The 21,795-nt window shown below is 43.2% G+C and overlaps 1 protein-coding gene across 1 annotated transcript; it reads left to right on the plus strand.

Annotated features, from left to right (window-relative positions):
• The first annotated feature begins 1,866 nt into the window (after positions 1-1,866).
• ARHGDIB (Rho GDP dissociation inhibitor beta) lies at positions 1,867-21,218 on the plus strand. Its single transcript, XM_008140446.3, has 6 exons — positions 1,867-1,953; positions 10,811-10,994; positions 11,689-11,772; positions 13,867-13,943; positions 17,477-17,540; positions 20,533-21,218. Exons 2-6 carry the CDS (start codon positions 10,817-10,819, stop codon positions 20,730-20,732), a joined length of 603 nt encoding a protein of 200 aa, XP_008138668.1. The 5' UTR covers positions 1,867-1,953; positions 10,811-10,816; the 3' UTR covers positions 20,733-21,218.
• Positions 21,219-21,795: the final 577 nt, after the last annotated feature.

Below are 21,795 nucleotides of genomic sequence, written 5' to 3' on the forward strand. Positions count from 1 at the left end.
TCTCACAATCCAGGACTGCTGGCTCCCAACCACTCACCTGCCTGCCTGCCTGATAGCCTCTAACCACTTCTGCCTGCCAACCTGATCACCCCCTAACCACTCACCTGCCAGCCTGATTGACACCTAACTGCTCCCCTGCTGGCCTGGTCACCCCTAACTGCTCCTGCTGGGCCAGTCACCCTTAACTTTCCTCCCTTGCCAGCCTGGTCACCCCTAACTATTCTCCCCTGCCGGCCTGGTCACCCCTAATGCCCTCCCCTGCCAGCCTGGTTGCCTCTAACTGTCCTCCCCTGCAGGCCTGGTCACCCGCAATTGCCCTCCCCTGCTGGCCCGGTCACAGCTAACTGCCCTCCCTTGCCAGCTTGGTCGCCCCCAACTGCCCTCCCCTGCAGGCCCGGTCCCCCAACTGCCCTCCCCTGCTGGCCTGGTCACCCCTAACTGCCCTCCCTTGCTGATCTGGTCACCCCCAACTGCCCTCCCCTGCTAGCCTGGTCACCCCCAACTGCCCTCCCCTGAAGGCCTGGTCCCCCCCCCAACTGCCCTCCCCTGCAGGCCTGGTTACCCCAAACTGTCCACCCCTGCAGGCCTGTTCGCCCCCAACTGCCCTCCTTTGCTGGCCCAGTCACCCCTAACTGCCCTCCCCTGCAGGCCTGGTCCCTCCCAACTGCCCTCCGCTGCTAGCCTGATTGCCCACAACTGCCCTCCCCTGCTGGCCATCTTGTGTGTTGGAGTGATGGTCAATTTGCATATCACCTCTTTATTATATAGGATAGATTAATCACCCTTCTCCCACCCAATGACCACCGTCTCCTTGATTGTTTCTGTTCCATTGACTAAAGATAAGGTATATCAGGGGGCATCAATTTACAAAGCAAAGTGAACAAAATGCAATGCATTTAAATGACAACAAAACAAATGTCAGTCTCTCCAAATACTCCTGCTTGACTAGTCAGCTTTAAACATATTGAAACAATGCAAATACCAAATACTGAGATATTAGCATGAATAAGACTTTATCAATGGTGGCTGCTATGAAAATGTGTGGAGTCAATGTGGTTTGGGTGTTTAAAACCTGCTTGCTCCCTCCCATGGTTTAAAGATGGCCCCTGCAACGTCTTCCCATTTAAATCACTTCACAAACCATTTCCTCAAATATGGTACAAAGTCAATTTTAGTACTTGTGAAATTCTCACAAATTCTGGGTTAGAAAAGTATGAATTAAAGAAGTTTTACTTTACGTTGTCATCTGCATTCCTAGGTTTAATCAAAAGCAGTATTTTAGCATTTTTTTTTTATTTGAAGGAAAAATTAGTGAAAACGACAACAAATGACATTTGGTTGCGCTGCAACACAGAGCTACATCTTGCAACTATGTCCAACAAACCTCTAAAAATCTGCTTGAGGACACATTTCAAAATGTGGGGCCAAATATATGCAGTGAACGTTCATAATTTCTTAGCACCCTACATTCGCTGCCAGCAGACTCTCAACAAATCTGGCTGATAAAGGAGCTGGCAGAGACCCCGCAGGAACAGACGTTAGTGATACAGAGTGAAGCCTGTGGGAATTATTGCTGCTGGTTTTAGACCAGGAGCCTCAGCAAGCGCCTGCACTGAAACGACTTGATTTGTAGCCGCATCGCTCAATTATTCATAGCACTCCCGGCTGCAGCCTCCACACCCTTGCATGAACATTCATGCATATCCATGTTCACATGGGCGGTCATGCTCCCACATGTGCCATTAAGGGACAAGAATGCTGCTCAGAGTTCGCTGATCAAGAGATATGCCGTGCAGAACAGGATTTGAGACAGCCCAGGGTTTCCTCTTCTAGTAGGTTTAAAATATTTTTTTTTCTCTCTCAGTAACTTCCTTCCTGTTCTAACTGCCAGTACTCTGAAGTCAGAGTTGAGAGACAGAGGCACCCCGGACAGAGACGTGAACCACATTGAATGTAAGTTGAAATCCTGGGGGGCAGGGGGAGGCTCCAGGTGGGCACCGAGAACAGGCGACAGCCCTTTCCAGTGTATCCTCTTTTTAGAGGGGCAGTTTCTCTTTAAAACAAACTTTATGATAAGAATGTACTCAGAAGGCTGCTGGAACAGTTCTGCAGAGAAGGGGAAGTCAGAGCCAGGAATGGTAGCAATGACTCAGGAGGGACGGTGCGGTGAGGGAGGAGAGAGTGCGTGCACCCCAGGAGACCAAATCCCGAATGTCCTGGACAAGGGGTGCGTGTACAACCCCTGGGGAGTGTCCGGAGGGGGTTCCACCAGGTGGGAGCAGGCATCTGGCCAGGCTCAGAGGCAACAAGACTATAGAGCCAAACTGAAACGGATGGTGCTGGAGGATGGCGGGGTGGTGCCCGGGTGGAGATGTGTGGTTTCCTGTTTTTAAGTAGACTTAAAGAGACGGGTTGAAAAGGGGGGAAAAAGTGGTTCAGAGCTGTCAAACATTAAACTGCCTTCCACTAAAGAATGTTCTGGGGATACAAGAGAAATGCATAGAGAAAGCCTCCCTTAGAGTCTACAAGGGGATCTAACTATGAGGAGGAAGCACGGTGGATAGAATGCACTGTTATTTACTCGTCAGTCCTACAGGCATAGAATTTCTACCACTCACAAGCACCTCTTGTTAAATTCCTGTGGTGAGATGGGAAGAAAGGTAATTGCTGTTGTTGCAAAAAAAATAATAATAATAAAAGATCTTTACATCTGAGAGAAACATTGAATATTAAAAGCTAGATTCTAGAAAAATCCAAGTGGACCCAGCTAGGACTCCTGGCCCATGGGCTTTCAGAATGAACTGGTCTGAGCTTGGCCACCATTAGAAGTGCTTGAGGCATGACCTGAAATACTTGCTTCCTTTTTCAAGGATGTCCCCATCGGCATGTTGTCTAAACAGAGCCTGTAATTAAACTCTAGCTGCAGGGTAACTTGTGGGATGGGATGGATAAACCCTGAGCTGGTCTCCAGTTCAAGGTGGGGGAAGGCGGGCTGTTCTCCTAGGAAGTTCCTAAAGTCACCCCTTCCCACAGAGCCCAGGAGCCCCTGAAATCAGGTTTAGCCTGTGGGTTCTCGCTGCAGGAGTGACCACACAAGGGACATCGAGGGGTCAGTCCCAGGCAGGTATCATTCTTGTTGGCCATTGCTTTGCTTTGTTCAATTTACAAGAAAATATCCCTCCCGATCTAGATATGACACAAGCACAGGAAGGAGACCATCTTACCCTTTGGTGAGATGTGTGAAATTCTCAGAGGACGGTTCAGTCCCCATCTGTGCTACACAGACCAATGCCTGGGGAACGACCGTGTCACCGTGTCACAGCCAAACCAAACCCGGCTGGCACCTTCCAGGCACTGGAATTTGTCTCTTCCTTGTTTGGGAGAGCAGGAGTTTGCTCTTAGGGAAGCATGCTCCGAGCAGCATCAAGGTTCTGCTTTCAGTGGGAGCTCGGACGGGCAAGGTCAATGTGGCAGAAAAATTGAGGGCCTGGGCCAGTTTGTGGGAGCACAGTAAGTGCCCCAACTTCAGCTCGCAGGAAGAGAGCGGCCCTGGGGAGCAACAAACAGGCCTGGTGTTAGAAATTTTACATTTGAATCCTGGACACAGGGAGGACAGCAAGCCTCGGAAGTGTTAAGTGATTCGACTAAAGTCACATACTGGTATGTGTAGGGGGTGGGGGTGGAGGCACAGCTACAATGCCTGAGAAGGACATTTTAGGAAATGTCCCGTGAGAGCAGTTTTCTTTAACCCCACATTCTGGGCATCCTGTTCCTGGGTCAGTGGTATCACCCCCCAGGATTCTAGATTAGAGTCCACACTGGCAAACCCAGAGATGGGTCTCCTGTTGCTACTAAAACTTCAACATCGATTCATTCAATAAGCACTTGATTGCTCTGTGCTGTGCTCCACTCTCTGGTTTCCACAGCCAGAGCTGGTAAAAATTCACGTGGGTTTTCTTAAAGGGACATATTCTAAGCACAAGTGGTTATTTAAAAAAAAAAAAAAAGGCTTTACTTCTGTCTAATTTTTCATGCTTCGTTTAAAACGGTAAACGTGTTTGAGTTACTACAGTATAGTCTTTTGCCTAATAGTGGCTTCCAATTCAGTTTTCTTTAAAGATTACTTAAAATAAATATTTGTGAAAATGCCTAGCACAGTGACTTCACAAGGTAGACACTGAGAAAAGTTTAAGGAGACTTCAATTCTCCCTCCTTTTGCATATGAATCTGGATCAGCAGAGTATATATTACTATGAATGCATGGGCAAGAAATAATGTACTATTTCTCCCACCAAAGGAAATGTTCAAGAATTCTGCTTCCAGTAATTCGGACCCTCCTCGGGATTTATTGTAGTGTTCGTTGTATCTAACCAGGCCTTGTCCTCTCAGGCACTGGGTTGGTTCTTTTCACACAGCTTTGCAGTTTCAGATGTTCTTCCTGGAGCTGAGGTGGTAGTGAGCAGCCCTGAGGACCCCAGAAAGCACTGATTCCTCTGTGGCACTAGGGAGTACGGAAACTCCAGGGAGGACTCCAAAGCGCAGACAGCTCTGAGGTACCAAGGGTAGACTTGGATGCCCTGAATAAACCCAATCACCAAGCAGGCAGCAAAGCAGACCCAAATCCTTGACTAGCTCTGAAATGTGGGCAGTCCTTCAGAGGTGGCCCGACCCTCCACGCCCTGCTCCAGAGCTGCAGCCCCAGATATGAGGAAGCTAGGGCTTAATCAGTCATTGGGGAGTGGAGATGATGGGGATGGGAGGTGTGTGTGTGTGTGGGGGGGGGGGGACATGCGGGGGGGTTGGAGAATGCTGATGCTTACTTCCATAGGTACTTCTCAGATGGAAATCCCCTCTGTCTGATACTTCCACATTTCTATGCCCTCCCCTCCCCCCGCCCCCTCATCTCTACCTCTTTTATCTAATATCTGTGGTCTGTGCTTCTAGATGCATGATCTGGCAACTTTGGGACATGAGTCAAGCCCCCACAGTGTTTTGCTCCAGAGTCAGAGGGAATTCTCTCCATTAGCTGTGCCTTTCTCATCCTTGCAGAGTGACCTCTGGCTTCAATTATGATAGGGAGGAAAAAATAGAATCTAAAATTAAATTGTTCATGTGGAAGTTTTTTTAAAGAAATAAAATAGTGACAGTCCCATGTTAAGGTTGATTCCGTTAATAAACAATCTTTGTAATTCCCAGGACTTCTTGTCTCTTCTGTACTCCTCAAAGAAACAAAATCTATTTTTAAGGAGGAAGGAGTGGACATGGTCAACACTGCAGATGGAAGGGAAAGCATTTGGTGCCTGGGCAGTCAGTTACCTCTTCATCGGAGCTGGGCAACAAAGCAGACAGCATTGCAGGGAAGGGAGGAGAGGAAGGGAATGGATAGTTATTGAACATCTACTATTGGTCAGTATTGTCCTAGAACTTTTCATATGTTTTCTCCTTCTCTTCAACCCCACAAAGAAAGAGGAGTACTCCCACTTACTGGTGGTAAAACTTGGGCTCAGTGAGGTTAATAACTCGCTTAAATTCTATAATAATTCAAGAGCAAACCACAGTTTGAATCTCTGACCCATCAGACTCAAAGTCCATGCTCCAGGAGACATGAAACTTACCTTTCTCTGAATTTACCAGGTGATTTGTTTCCTCTAAACTCAGAGAGTTTCACCTTTCCTTGCCCTCATATTATTTGGAACTGCATTAATGAACAGTGTGCTCTATCCTGAGATTGTTGCCAATTCGTAAGTGTATTTCACTTTCAGGACCTTGGAAATTCCACTGAATCTGCAAATGAAAACATTGATTTGTGCTATGTCATACTCATGGCATGAGTAACCATCTTAATTTAATTAGGAGTTTTAATTGAGCCGGGGGAAATGATTAAGTCTCCACCTCAGCACATCTAATCCTTGTCATTGTTTCACTGAATAGCAGTCCTGGGAGTGTGACGTTTCCACTGTGAAAACTCATCAGTGTATCGGATTAGTTATACGGAATGTAGAAAATAGAGATAACTCAAACAGCAAGCACATTTAAAAAGCCATAATGTGAAACAGTCCACCTTAACCTCGTTAAATATATGTAATTGTTAATTCTCCATTTCACCATTCTGTGTAAAGAACCAAAGTCAAAGACAACATCAATGAAACAAGCAAACAAAACCCTGTTCTTTGTGAAACAGTGGGCAAGCTGGAAGGTGTGCAAAGCCCAGCCAGATGTTCTGCTGCTGGGCTGGGTGCTCCCCGACCCCACCTCCACTTCCTCTTTTGCTTTCTCATTTCATAGACTTCTTTACATTAGGGAGCATTAGAATCATTAGACTAAGAAGGGGCCTCTGAGACCTTCTAGTGCAAAGATTTCATTTTGCAGAGGATGAACCTGGAGCTCAGAGGGGTTTTCAGAGGCTTGCGCGAGGTGACACGGGGCAGAGTTGCACTGAAACCTTCTGTATGTGAATCGTCCTTGCTTTGCTAAAGCCATCCCTGCAGAGTGGTGCAAAGAAGCATTTACCTCTGCCTGTGCACCCCGGATGGATTCCCAAAATGACTGACGTGCTTTATAATTTGATTGTTACTCCTTAATAAAGACAACGGAAGTAACAGAGCAAAGTAGCTAAAGGTCAGACAACCCACACTCTGTCCCTTACACAATATGTCTTCTTGGGCAAGTTATGTACCTGAATCTGTAGAAGAGTTTCCTGCTCTGTAGTGAGGACTACGTGAGGTAATCCTCATGAAAGCATTTAGCACTGATAGTTAGTATAATGATCATCAACAATAAATTCAATTATTCTTTAGATGATGAGATTAGACAATGGTCTATAGAATTTCCATCAAATTTTGATTTAACTTTAATAAGCACCCGAAAGAAAACTGACATTTGTGGCTAAATATACACAAATACATAGTTTGGGAAATCGTCAGCAAACTATATAAACCATTTATGGCTGGGGTTTGGGAGAATCCAATGTTCCCCAGAGATAAACTGTGAAATTTAAAATGTAGCACCTTTGGGGAATTCATATAAATTTGAAATACAACACAGAGATGTAGTCTCTTACATACTCAGTAACAGAAATAAGGTAACTGAATGCCAGCCTCACTGACACTGACTCCAAGTCAGGAGAAACATGCAGATAGAGGCCTTAGAAAAGGAAAGTGCCGAGAGATGGTCTGCTCTCACCCCTCACCTCCCAAGATGAGGAAAGAGAGATCCATAGTGGTTGGAACATTTGCTCCAGTGGGGTCACAGCTAGTTAGCAGCAACGCCAGAACCAAAACCCATGCGTGATAAGCTTAATTCAGTGAAGAGATAAGAATCCAAAATCAAGTAGATGGACCACAGGACTCTTCTCCTGAAGACCTGCTCCCTGGGCACCTTTGCTCTCAGTCCAGGCTTTGCAGTCATGTTCCTTCAGATGAAGGGGCTTCCTGATATCTCTTCCTGCTTCTATACACCCAATATTTTGTGTTCATGAACTTGATCCTTAGCTTGAGGCCAAGTTGTGTCTTTGATCTACCAGGTCTGAGAGAGAAGGAAACTTTCTCAACTCTTTGTTTCATATTTCCGAAAGTTAGTTTCAAGGTCATGTTCCTAATCTTGGACTCCAGTGAAGTCTATGAAGTACCTCAGGGGTCCGTGAACTCCTTAATTGCATGCACAATTTCATTGGTTTATTCCTTCCTTTTATGAGGACCATGACTTTTATTATATGTTTAAAGAGATCTGTAATCTCCAAAAATCAATCAAACCAGCTGGGCCTTTTTTAGTATGTTTAGATTGTTCATCCTCTAATCCCTTCTCCACTTTGTTTTCTTGTTTGTTTCTTTGTTTGTTTGTTTTAAACATGTTTTTATTGATTTCCGAGCAGAAGGGAGAGGAAGAAAGAGATTGAAACATTAATAATGAAAGACAATCATTGATTGGCTGCCTCCTGCATGCCTTCCACTGGGGGTCAAGTGTGCCCTTGACCAGAATCGAACCTGGGACAATTTAGTCCACAGGCCAAGGCTCTAACCATTGAGCAAAACCAGCTAGGTCTCCTTCACTTTGAAGAGTAACTTCAGCATTGGTATGTGCTAAAACAGTGTCTTTTAAACAGTAGGTGCTCACCAAATTTTTCTGCCTTTAATTTTGCTTCAAAGGAGCTTTTCCTGAGAACTACTTCTCCAATTTGTTATTTGCTATAGTAAGACATTTTTATCTTTTTCTAATCAGCTTACCGGAGAGAGCTGGTTTTTGGATTATCTCTTTTTCCTATGCTATGTAATTAAACCAAATTATTTTTGTGTGGTCCTGAATGTTTTCCTTTTAACTACAACAAATTCATACAGTAACCCCACATTATCCTCTGCTCTTCTATGTCTTTAAATAAATTGGTGTCTCATTTTTATAGAACTGATATAAGTCTCATATTTACTAATGAAAAGATCAAGATCTAGATGACAGATAGATTGGCTTGCCAATGATCATCATACTGAACTGAGGTTAGCAGTTCCTGTCCCAGACCAGATTTTTCTCTGTCTCCATCTCTCTGCTCCTCAAACTCTCTCTCTTATACTCATTTCAAAATTGAGATTCTAGAGTATAGAATTACAATTCCCTTCAGGTTACTGAGATAGCCTTGAGCTAGTTAGAAGCTGGGTGGGAAGTGTAATAGTTAAGGCTTCAAGCAAATGACTTGTTAGAAGCAAACAACAAATTCCAGAAAGGCCTGTCCATGGGGGCTGAGATGTCCTCTTGTGCAGATAGCCTTCCTGATGCTTCATCCACAGGTTTGTTATGTGACCTCCACCCTGAGGATCTGGCCAGGCTTCTGGGTCAGAAGAAGAGAACATGTCTCATCTGATTGGTATCTTCTGGGTTGCTCTTCATCTGCCCCTTAATGATTGTCCTTAAACTATCCACAACCTACAACCTCTATCCACTGCATCCTTCACTGTTTTTCCAATCAGTCCTTTCATTTTCCCTAAGTGTTCTTTGGAACATGAGCTGAGTTGGTCACTGTGTTTATTGTGCTGTTCTCTAGAAGCTCAGCTTTGAGTGGTGCTGGCTCTTCAGCTGAAGCAAAAGTTGCCATAGGAACAGGCCTACGGGTTTCCTTCCTGTACAGGAAGTGGACCTGGGCATTGCAATACTGTTTGCAGAGTTGATCAAGGCTCGTCGTGTTTGGCTTATTATTTTACTGGAAGGGAATCAGTGAGCCAAGAGATACCTTTTTCTTTCCTTTTTTTCTTTTAAAGTTACTTTTTTTTTTTGGAGGGGGGGGGTGGTTGCACTTTATTTCCAAATTATTTTTCTCCCTGTTGCCAATGACAGTGACGTTGAAACCAAAAACCACAACTGATTTTGGCCAGAGGTAACTTTACTGTCAGGGCACCTTACAGGAGTTTGCAGAGTCACTCAGGGTGAGAGGTGACAGGTATTGTCTTACATTGTGCCATTTTGGAGCAATGACACCTTTACCCACAGGCAGAGAAGGCGTTAGCCTCAGGGTAGAACTGAAAGAAATCAGAAAATGATCTCCTTTCCCAAAATCTCCCTTGTTTGCCCAAATAGCTCCAGCTGGAACCTGAAAATCTTCCAGTAGACTTTTTCCCTCTTTATGAGGACACTGCATCTCATCCACCTATGTGAACTTGGGCAATTCTCTTACCCTCTTGGATTGAATTTTCTCAATGATTAACTGAGGTTAGCAGTTCACAGGAATATGTCATTGCTCAGGAATATGTCATCTCTAAAGTTCATTTCAGCTCTGAAAAGCTCTGACTAAACATGCCTTAAGAGGAATAAATTTTAAGCCTATTCTCCAGTCATTAACACTTAAGCATGAATACTTTTATTAGATCTTTCCTCCTGTTTTTAACACAACATGAGTAAATGTGGATAATGATGGAAGAAGACAGACTCCAGGGTATGTTCAGGAGAGGTCTTGGAGCATAAGGTCACTTGTAATCTGGGAAGGGGTGGGAGGTACTAAAAGGGAAGTGGGTCCAGAAAAGGGAGATAAGTGGAGGGATACAAAAGTCATACCTGCAGTTTTGTCTAGAAAAATTTAGTCCTTTGCTATTTTGTGTCATTTCAGAAGACGATCAGATCTTTAGATATAGAACCTAGTAAATCAACTGATGAATGTTTATAAAATGCCTGAAGTAGTCAAGTGTTATTGAAGATTCAAGAGAAACATAGAGCCTAATACCTGCTCAAGAAATTATTAGCTGTGTTGAGTGGGAACCACTCAGACACCTCAGGCAGGTATCATGGGAGGCCTACGATTTCTCATGAGTTACCTTTGAGGTATTGCAGGAGTTTAGGGGAAGAGTCGGTTAATGGAAAGAAGCCAACTTCCTTTGGCAAGCTCTCTACCTGTCTCTTGAAACCATCATACCCAGGATTGTACATGCTGAGAGCTTCGACACTAGCAAGGCTGGCTGGATTTGGAGGACTGTGATAATTTCTATAACTCTTCAAACTGAGGCTATTGGCTCATTATTCAGACCTGCTTGTGCTATTTTGCTTCACTTGGAACATATAATTCACAAACAAACTTTTCTTTTGTCTGTTTAATTCAGTGAATAGGAGGTACTCATTATAATACCAACAAATTCAGACTTGGCAGGAAAAAGACTGGAATGCATTATATTCTTATTTCATGAAATATAATGAGGTGAAATTAGGGGAAGATCACAACTACGAAGTCCATTAGAGCAAAGATAATGCTAACAGCACCCTCACAAATGTTGTTCAGATCCACTGACTTTTAGCTAATGGATTATCATTCTCTCTCTCTCTCTCTCTCTCTCTGAAATAGATCAAAATGACTGAAAAGGCACCAGAACCACAACTGGAGGAGGAGGAGGATGACCTGGATGGGAAGCTCAATTATAAGCCCCCACCTCAGAAGTCTCTAAAAGAGCTGCAGGAGATGGACAAAGATGACGAAAGTCTAACTAAGTACAAGAAAACGCTCCTGGGGGATGGCCCTGTGGTAGTAGGTGTGTGTATGGGGATGGGGGTCAGGTGGAGGGTCCCAGAGAAGACATACATTTCAGCTACTCAGCAGCAGGGCAAAGGAAAGCGTCCCAAGTGCCTCTAGGGTTAAATGAATGAATCGTGATCTATATGTGAATAAAGTGATGGACTGCATAATTAAGTCTTCTTTGGAGAAGAGTTGCAAGTTAGCATTGAAACAAGAAGAGATAACACATGGGGAGGATTTAGAAAGAATTTCAGTTTACCATTTAGAATTGTATTCTCTCCATTCTCACATTTCCTATGTCTTCTCGTTCTCATTCATACTCCTTACCTAACCAATCATCACTTCCACATACGCTGTAGCAGACTAAGACATAGCCCAAAGAGATGAATGAACATTGCCCAACTAGCAGAGTACCTCACCCACAATCACTCAGAAAATATTTGCTGTTTATAATTAGGACCTACAAGTGCCCAAAGCAGAGAATAGCATCGCTGTAATTTATAAGGCCATTGTGATGAAGCATGGTAAACCTACCATTTCCACTTCTATTTCTACTTCTAATCAAGTTCTCACCTTTCTTTTTCTGTTCTTCCTCTCCTATTTGAAATGCACACACACACACACACACACACACACACACACACACAAGAAACACACACACAGAATACATGTCTCTTCCCTATGCTTACATTTCCTTTTGAATCCTGCAGATCCCAAAGCCCCCAATGTCACTGTCACCCGCCTTACCCTGGTTTGTGAGAGTGCTCCAGGACCAATCACCATGGACCTCACTGGTAAGTGGACACATCTGTGCTTTTCAAAGGGAGCTAATGAAATCACTGGAAAAACTTTCTCTTTGTCCCCTACCCTAGAAAAAGGAAACTTGTAAGGTGACCCCCTGAGATACATGTTCTGGGACCAGTTCACAAATCCCTGCTCTCGGGGAACACAGTATCGACCATGCTTCGTGACAGCCAACCTCTGTCTCTAATTGAAGAGAGTGCAGGAATAGGTACTGGATATATTTACTTGAATCGGGTTTACTTCGGATTTTTATCTGCACATTATAGCAGAATTTCTATGGAAATTACTAAAAGGATGGAAATATTAAGAAGGTGTATGCTTCTGGAGTTGTAATATTTACACAATCTAAATGTCAGAAATAGTATTGATCTTATAGCAGCTATAACTTGCATGAAAGCAAGAAGCAATCTAAGACCTCCTGAATAATGCTAGGAATTCCACTGCCAAATACATATTATTTTAACTTAAAGCTCTGATTCTTTTAAATAAGCAACTCCCCAACCCCTCAAAAATATGTACAAATTAAGATGTTATTTTCTTTCACTTTACTGTAAACCAGAATCAAGGCCTTTCCCGAGACTTGAGCAGAGGAGAGACTGGGAAGGCGGGTATCAGGGGGAGAGTGGGCATCTGAGAGAAATAAGAAAAGGGCCACAGAGCTAGGAGGTTGGATGAGTAAAGGCAGGTCTTTAATGAAAAGGAAAAAAGTATCACCAGATTTAAAAAGTGAACCCTTGAGACTGAGCAATGCATGGCTCTGGAACAGGGAGGCTTAGCAGCAAAGTAGTTCCCCTCTCACAGAACATACCCACTCTTTGCCTTATATGGGCTTTTTTTTGTCAGAGGGAGGAAATCAGAGGCTGAGTAGATACTTCCTCTTCAACTGAAATCCTTAGAGCAGACACACAAATTCAACTACCCCCACGGTCTAGCGTCTCTCCAGGAGAGACACGCGCGTTATCTCCCTCTCTCTCTCTCTCTCTCTCTCTCTCTCTCTCTCTCTCTCTCTCTCTCTCTCTCTCATTGAAACTCGGGCCTCTTCCTGTGTGCAATTGTGTAATGTGACCAGGTACAACTGTCATTTTGTAAGATAAGGCCTGATTGAGTGCTAAGGAAACTTGTTCTTTTTTGAAGGGCTTGCTTGATGTTATTACAGGGAAGAGTTGGTCCCTTGTCCCTTTTCCCAGCACCTGAAAACCCAAATTTGGGTTTCTGTCACCAAGAAGCTACTGAGGTGAATCGCAGATATACTGTATATATTGTGCTGGTACCAGCCTGTGCACGAAGCATGTGCACAGAGCAGTGCAAAACACACACACGTTCACTCCTCAGTGTCCAAGGATACAGATCCACATCGGGAGAATTACAGACAAGGATTATCTTCTTACCGGGGTGCAGGGATAAGGGCAGATCCCAGTTTTATGGAGCCCGAAGCTTTTATGACTTAAGTGTCTCTCCTTAAGAAAACTAATATGAAATTGCAAATGCAAATGCAAAATTAAGTACAAAAGCAAACATATATTTAGAATGATAAAAAGGAATCAAAACAAGTACATCTTTAAAAGCTAGAAAATGCCACAAACATGACCAAATAAAAAAAAAATACAAGTAGCTGGTATTCTTATACAATACTTCTCCTATATTTCTTTATTTGGGGTGTAGGGGCATATTCTTTAATTCTTTAATCATTTTTTTTGTTTGGTTACGTGTATGCAATATCATGTTCAATAGAGAGACTAGAGAGATAGTCCAGTCTGTCCTCTAGGGTGGTTGATTAAAACTTGTTATCTATTATTGAACAATTATAAAAGACATTTTTGTACATAGCTCATTACTGGTAATGCTTCGTATCTTCTCAGGGCTGTTGTCAAACTAAAACACATTTCTTTCATTTCTGCCTGCAAGATTTCAGGCATTTCAAGTGTGCGTGTGCACAGCCACTAATCTCAAATATCCTTAGAGTTGAGGGCCATGTAGACCATGTTGCTCTGATGGGCCCAGCAAATAGCTCTGGAGCTTGAACTTCATCAACTTTTGTACCTCCTTCTGAGGAGAATAAACTGTTTCTAAATCCACTTCCACAGGGGATCTCCAAGCCCTCAAAAAAGAAACTTTTGTGCTAAAGGAAGGTGTTGAATACAGAGTGAAAATTTGCTTCAAAGTAAGTATCTTGCCCTACATGTTTGACAAAGTTTAAATCCTTACTATATTCAAAGAAAGAAAAAAATCAAATTTCTTGCATTATCATGTTGGCAAACTTTGTTTTCTTTTTTTCCCCTGGAGATAGATTTTCTTCTCCCCAACTCTGGGCTCCACCCATTGAGACACACCCTTTCCTCCTGCCTTTTCCCAAGCAGAACCTCCTCCATTGATTACTTAAGCCAATGGGATCCCTCTCTGTGTGAACTCCTAATACTCCCATCCATAAGTCACACACCGCTTTGTATTGTACCATGTATGTCATTTCTCCCCTATACTGCCTAAGCACCTTGAGATAGGGAGAGATTTTATATCCCTTCTTTCCAACAATTCACACAAAACTTTGTAAATGGTAGATATTTAGTGAATATTTATTGAGAGATAGATGAGTGAATTAATTAATGGGAAAAGAAAATAGAACAGCTCTAATTGCTCAATAATTATATAAAGCCAGGGAGTATGGGCCTTGATAAGTAACTGGAAATTACAATTTAGTTGTGGAGCAGGTAAGCACAAAACTGAATAGGAGCTAAACTGACATATAATGAATAGATACATGTCCCAGTGAGCAGCCAAATCAAGGAGAAAAATAACCTTGACTTTGAAAACAAATAAGTCAGAAATTCATTGTTTGTTCTCAATTGCTTATATTTGCCTTGGTTGCCCTCATTCCCACTCAGTCATACCCTCCAGGGCCTGGGCTCCACCAAGGAAAGCCCCACCTCCTTCTTTATTTGCGCACCAGGCCCTTCCTGCCCCTGGGTGCAGGGTGTGACTGGGGCCCATGAACAATCACTCTCCACCACATACAAATATGCCTCAAAATAGTTTCATTCTGAAAATATGTGTCAATGCCTACTCTATAATAGGCACTAAGCTACGGTTCACTCCCTGGTTTCCTGTAGTACTATTTATTACTAATGCACCTGAGAGTTTGGTAAGGCATTGTATCTGAATGTGCCTAGAATAGGTTACACAGTAGTCCAATTTAAAATATATATATATATATATTTTAATTGATTTCAGAGAGGAAGGGAAAGGGAGAGGGAGATAGAAATATCAATGATGAGAGAATCATTGATCAGCTGCCTCCTGCATGCCCCACTGGAATTGAACTGTGACCTCCTGATTCAGAGGTTGATGCTCAACCATTGAGCAACACCGGCTGGGCAATTCAATTTTTAATCATTAACACTACTGTCTTAATCTGTCAATTTAGTAAACCAGTTTTTACCACATGAAATGAATCATGACAGGTAAATGGTGATGTGAATGAGATGAGAAAGAAAGGTGTGGAGCATGTACTTCTGCTCTGTGGGGAGACCAAGGAGGAAACCGGTGGTGGGGGCCTCAGTAGTCAGGGCTACACATTAAGGTGATGGAGGGGGAGGACACAAAAAGGGGGTCTCAACTCCCATCCACCTCAGGGGTGTGGCCTTGTCTCTAGAGGTAACCCCCATGAAGTTGGATCACCCTGTGGCCATCCCAGCATGGAACTCCAGTTAGAAGGAATACCAGTTCAAAATGAAAAATAATAGAAAAGCAATTTAAGCCCTAGCTGGTTTTGCTCAGTAGATAGAGCATTGGCTTGCAGACCAAAGGGTCCCAGGTTTGATTCTGCTCAAGGGCAGGTACCTTGGTTGCAGGCTCCTCCACTGCCCTGGCCCTGGTTGGGGCTCGTGCAGGAGTCAACTAATCCATGTGTTTCTCTCACATCAATGTTTCTCTCTGTCTATCCCTCTCCCTTCCACTCTCCCTAAAAATCAATGGAAAAGTTATCCTCAGGTGAGGATTAGCAAAAAATAAATAAATAAAAATAAAAAGCAATTTAATTCTATGCTGATGTCTCGTGAAGACTGTCCAAGAAAATTTGCATGTATATATAACACCAGCAACATTTCCTGAAACCCTCTTTTTTTTATGTCTCTTAGTTGCTCTCGGTGTTCTTCTCTTTCTTCCCCAAAACTTTACAACACTCTTCCAAAATTTGGCCTGTGATGATTCTTTTAGTTTCTGCTTTTCTTTCTTCTGGCTCCTAAGGAAATGTAGTATGTCTGACTTCCACAGCTCTCACTTCCATTCGCATCCCCAAGGCTTCTTCGTCCTGGTGTGGAGAGACATGGGGAAGGGCGTCCAGGCAGAAGAAGAGAATACCAGGAATATTCATACTTTTTTATCCATATCAAACATTAAATGGACATTTTATGAAGCAGTAGAAAAATATGAAACTCTTTGTTTTGAAGTCCTTATTCCTATGCCACCATCATTTTTAGGTCTTATTTCTACCAGATCAATTTCCCATGAGGCCTAAGGGACTGGCTTAGAGGCTTCTAGAAAGATCCATTCATTTTCCCTATTCCTATGAGCCACATGTGGGAGTCAGAAAGGTTGGGTTTTGTTATATCACAATTTCTTCAGCATGTTTCCATTTTACCTGCTTTTGATAGATTTATACGACAGATTTTACTGAGTGACAGTCTAGAACCTAAGCTGACAGTATTCACTGCAATGCTACCTCATTACAAACAATGAAGCACTGAGAGATTGATTTCATTATCCTGTCCAAAACAAAAAGGGAGCCATAATTATTTTGGGGGAGAAATTATTCAACGATGCTTAAATTCTTCATATCGATGAACAATTAACCAACCCTTCCAGCTAATGATGCAATGACCAATTTAATTTGTTTGTATAAAGATGATCACCATATAAAATTAACAGACAACCCAGTTCAGTCCGAGGTAAAATGACTAATGGAAAAACAAAGTAATTGGACTGTTTATATTTTCATTCTGCCTTAGTGAATTTTCTTTGAAAGGCTTGGGAAAAGTGTCACCACCTCAGACAACGTCTGAAAATGACAGACATCCAAAATACTTGCCAGACACCAGTGGCTTTTACCCATTATTTATCTATAGGGAGGATGCTTTCCTGTGGCCCATCTTTTCAGCTCAAGACCTCGAGTTATACTTACATTACAGGAACAACCACCCCCTAGACTTGATTTTCCATTACAGCTGTTCTCCTTGTTGTTTGGTTTTCATGGGCTAGGTGGATCATTTCTCAGGTTGGGATTTTCAGATATTTACGTAATATTTTCCATTGGTAGCATTGTAACCTTTCCTAAGACAAGGACATTCTTCTGGCTAGTAGAATCAGGGAGAGGGAGCTCAAGACCATTCTTTGGACCATAGAGGAAGGAGAAATGTAATGAAGAATATTGAGACGGTGTTTTAATTAACCACCCCCCTTCCCAAACCCCAAAATCACAGTCTTCAATGATTAAAACCAGATTGGCAACACTGAGTCTTGTGAACTCCTCTCTCCAACCTCTGCCACACCACCACACTAAATGATAATAGTAACACTTACTCTGAACTCAATCTTCAGTCTTCTTGTGCTCAGAGAAGACAGCTAGGTAGGATCAGGCTAGATAATGAGGAAAAATGAAAGAGCCCCTTTAATCTGAATTGCTTGGGTCCTTCCCACCTACAGGTGAACAGAGATATTGTGTCAGGCCTGAAATATGTTCAGCACACCTACCGGACTGGGGTGAAAGGTAAGTGCCATACACTTTACACTGTCCCCAAATCTGCTTCTCACTGATACTTAAAGTTCCGGTTATTAGCAAGTTTTAGGCATGAACTCATTTAAGAATCTGATAAAAAGCTGTGGACTCTCACCCTAGGCAAAGGCACACATATACCTTTGACCTAGATGCTAATGGCAAGCCCTACGTTCAGGAGACATAGTTTAACTGAGTCAGCCACTCACCTTCGGCATTCAGCTTCTGGAATTCGACTTTATTGCTCATAAATGGAAAGAGTAACAAGATGAGATTGAATAAAATAAAGTACATAAAAGTACTCTCAAAAGTAAAAAGTAAATAAATAAAGCAGTTCACTGGTATAAAACCTGAGTGTCAGAGAAATCCAAAACAGGAAAGAAGGAAAGACTTACCCACTGGCATTTTGTGTTTAATGGGAATGAGAGTTGGTGGAGTGGTGGAGGGGTGAGGTGGGGGGAGTGGGGAGGGCAATGTTTAATTTCCTAAACAAACAAAGAAAAAAATTCTTTCTGGAATTGAGAAAAGCTGTCTAATTGAAACAACTAATATAGCATTACTTAATTGGCAGTCATTCTTGACAAGTTGTACCTAAACTGTACATGCCTTGGGAACCTGTCCTCAGATCTCTTCCATGAGTATGGGCTGGGGGAAATGAAGAGTGGAAACCTGATGGGAGCACACTGACAGTCCTTTTCTACCTTAGGGCTCTCTTCCCACAGAGGTGTGAAACAGTAATGCATCCATCCCACCACGTCCATAAACAGGGGAGAGAGAGGAATTGTCTGATAAATCTGCATACCATAGAGAACCACTCAGTTACTCAGATCCCGCAGAAGATTGTTGACCTGAAAGATTTTAATTGGTCTTTCCAATACCTAATCTCATGAAAAATATAGTTCAGTTTTTCATTTTCTTTTGGGCATGGAGACTATGTTGCCTCACTGAGGGGAGAGGGCTAAGATGTGTCTGTAGCTGTTCCTTCAGACTTATTCACAACACTTAACAGCTAACTAAACTTTGCCTGCCTGCCTACCTACCTACCTACCTACCTGTATTTACACTTTCTAATTCCCTACTTATTCATATACATTCCAGTTATTCACCTATTAATAATGTTGGTTAGCTATTTTCACCATTTGTCCCAATTCTTACTTTTTTAAAACTTCATCTTTATTGTTGAAGGTATTACAGATGTCCCCTTTTTCCCTCCATTGACCCCCCTCTATTTGCTCCCATCCAAGAAATGTTTAAGGGACTGCTGTAATAAGCATAAAGAATAAAAATGGCAATAAATAAATACCTATCAATAATAACCTTAAATGTAAATGGATTAAATGTTCTAATCAAAAGACAGGGTGCCTAAATGGATAAGAAAACCAATTCTTACTTTTTTAAATCAAATTATTGATTTTCCCCTTGCATTCAAATTATTCTACCCATGATTTCTGTTCATTCTTGTCACCAGCTGTTATCTTATCTGCCCCAATTGATGTGTTTATTAAATGATAGTCTGTAGATAAATGATCCTTGAAGTTCATTATATAAAAAAGAAATGGAGGCCCAAAATATTATGACTTAGAAAAGAACTCAAGTCTCAACTAGTTTGAATTTTTTTGGTTGAGATATAATTGACATATAACATTGTATTAGTTTTAGTTGTACAGCATAATGACTTGATATATGTATATATTATAAAATGATTACCATAATAAGTTTAGTTAACATCCATCAACACACAAAGTAATAATTTTTTTCTTGTAATGAGATCTTCTTAAGATCTACTCCCTTAGCAACTTTCAAACATACAGTATGGTATTATTAACAACTAGAGGCCCAGTGCATGAAATTCGTGCTCGGGGTTTGGGGGAGTCCTTTAGCCCGGTGTGCACCCTCTCCAAATCCGGGACCCCTCAGAGAATGTCCGACTGCCTCTCCCAATCTGGGATCACTGGCTTCTAACCACTTGCCTGCCTGCCTGATTGCCCCTAACCACCTCTGCCTACCTGATCACCCCTAACCACCTCTGCCTGCCTGCCTGATCGCCCCTAACTGCTCCCCTACCGGCCTGACTGCCTCTGCCTTGCCCCACACTCGGGACCCAGGATTCCCTCCTCCGGCCAGTTGCAGGCACCCAGGACCTGGGGTTCCCTCCCTCTTGCTGGCCGCAGGCACCCAAAACCCAGGCTGGCTTCGCCCAGGCTGGCCACAGCCACAGGGGACCGTGGGTGGGTGGCTTTGCCAGGCCACAGCCGCAGGTCCCTGGGACTGCGGGGCGGGTGGCTGGTCCCTCTCCCAGGCCACAGGCACAGGCACTGGTGCCCAGGACCGCGGGGTGGGCAGCTTGTCCCTCTCCCAGGCTGCAACCTGGCTGGTCCCCATTCCTCTCTTGCGAGCTCATTTGTGCCTGGCTGGTCCCCATTCCTCTCTCCCCAGTGTTGAGTGTCTGAGCAGTACCAGTGTAAGGGCATGAGGGCATGAGTTCATGATAACCATTTGCATATTAGCTCTTTATTATATAGGATAGTCACCATGCTGTACATTACATTCCCAGGACTTAATTACCTCATAAGTGGAATTTTATACCTTTTGACTACCTGGGACTTTTTTTATGGTATAATCTGCTACATCTCCATAAAAACATTCTTCATCTCCATTGATTTAGGGCACTGATTCTGCAATTTTTCTGATACTCAGAATCAGCTATTTTTAAAAAACACTAATTCTAGGGATCCACAGCAGGTTACTTAACCATAGTCTTTGGGTCAAAGGAAACTGTAGTATTAAAAGGCACTCAAATAAAAAAAAATTTTTTTAAGAAAAAAAAAACAAAAAAAAATGCCCAGGTAAACCTGATGTTTAGCCAGGCTTGGACACCATTGCTCTTGGCTTTGATCCCTGTAAGCAGTGCTCCAAGTTCTCCAGTCCGCAGTGTTTGTTTTTCTCTCTCAGACGCTTGCCCTAACGAACTTTCCTTTCTTCCCAGTGGATAAGGCCACATTTATGGTTGGCAGCTACGGGCCTCGGCCAGAAGAGTATGAGTTCCTGACTCCGATTGAGGAGGCTCCCAAAGGCATGCTGGCCCGAGGCACCTACCACAACAAGTCCTTCTTCACCGATGACGACAAGCACGACCACCTCACCTGGGAGTGGAACCTGTCCATTAAGAAGGAGTGGACAGAATGAGCACATCTGCCCATCTCTGTCCCTGCCCTGCCATCTGGAAGAACCCTCTACATCGTGTTCACCACCTGTCCTCCCCCCTCATCACAGCTGGGCCCCTTCCCCAACACCCCTAACATCCTCTTGTTGATGCATCTTCTCCTTCTCTCTCTCTCTTAGAGTGATCCCTAACACTGGACGCTTAAAGCCCAGGCTTTAATCCTGCCCACTCTGATCCCCCGTCATGGCCAGATCTTCGAAGTTCTGTTCCTCAATGCACCATCATGAAATATTTCTTCTCTTATTCCCATTTGAGGAGTGAGAGGCCAGGAATCACTAACCACCCTTTTGCCTTGGGTTCCAGTGCTCATTCCCACCCCTGGATTGTTCTGTGGTTGCTGCTGGCTCAGTGAACGTCCCTAGCCACATTCCCTGCCACGTGGGTTTTTCTTTTCTGGGAGACACTTAAACAGCACAAGAGAGTGAGAATAAAGCAATTATATGACCTGACTGAGACTCTCATTTCCCTGCTTTCTTCGTTTGAACAAATATGATAACTGGATGGTTCCTTGGAGGGGGTGGGGCAGGACATAATAGAGGAGGCTTTTACATCACCGGGAACAGTTTGGGTCCCCTGTTCCTGCAATGGGCAATGAACCTTCAAAATATGACTAGAAGAAAATCTCAATTTGCTTTATTTTATGGTATTATCATATGACAGTTGTTTTCTGCTCTTGAGACCTATGCCTCCTACTGCCTATGGGAGTCTCTTGGAATTCCACAGTCATCTTGGCCCAAATCAGACACTGTTTCTCTCCTGTTTAAGATCTTTCCATAGATTCCCATCACCTACAAAATAAAATTGAAGCTCCTAGGCTTAGTTCATAAGCCCCTCTATGATCTGGTCCCAGCATACCTTTCTGCCCATAATGATCATTTCCTTCCCTTTGGAATACTCAATCACTAATAATTCTCTCTCACATTACCTTTGCATCACTGGGCTTTGTCTCATTACATGAAACTTGGGTTCCATCTTTGTTGTCTGGCAAAATTACTTACTCAGGACTCTGGTTGGGCATCCCCTGCA

This window comes from Eptesicus fuscus, chromosome 7, assembly GCF_027574615.1.
Source record: "Eptesicus fuscus isolate TK198812 chromosome 7, DD_ASM_mEF_20220401, whole genome shotgun sequence".
NCBI lineage: Eukaryota > Metazoa > Chordata > Mammalia > Chiroptera > Vespertilionidae > Eptesicus > Eptesicus fuscus.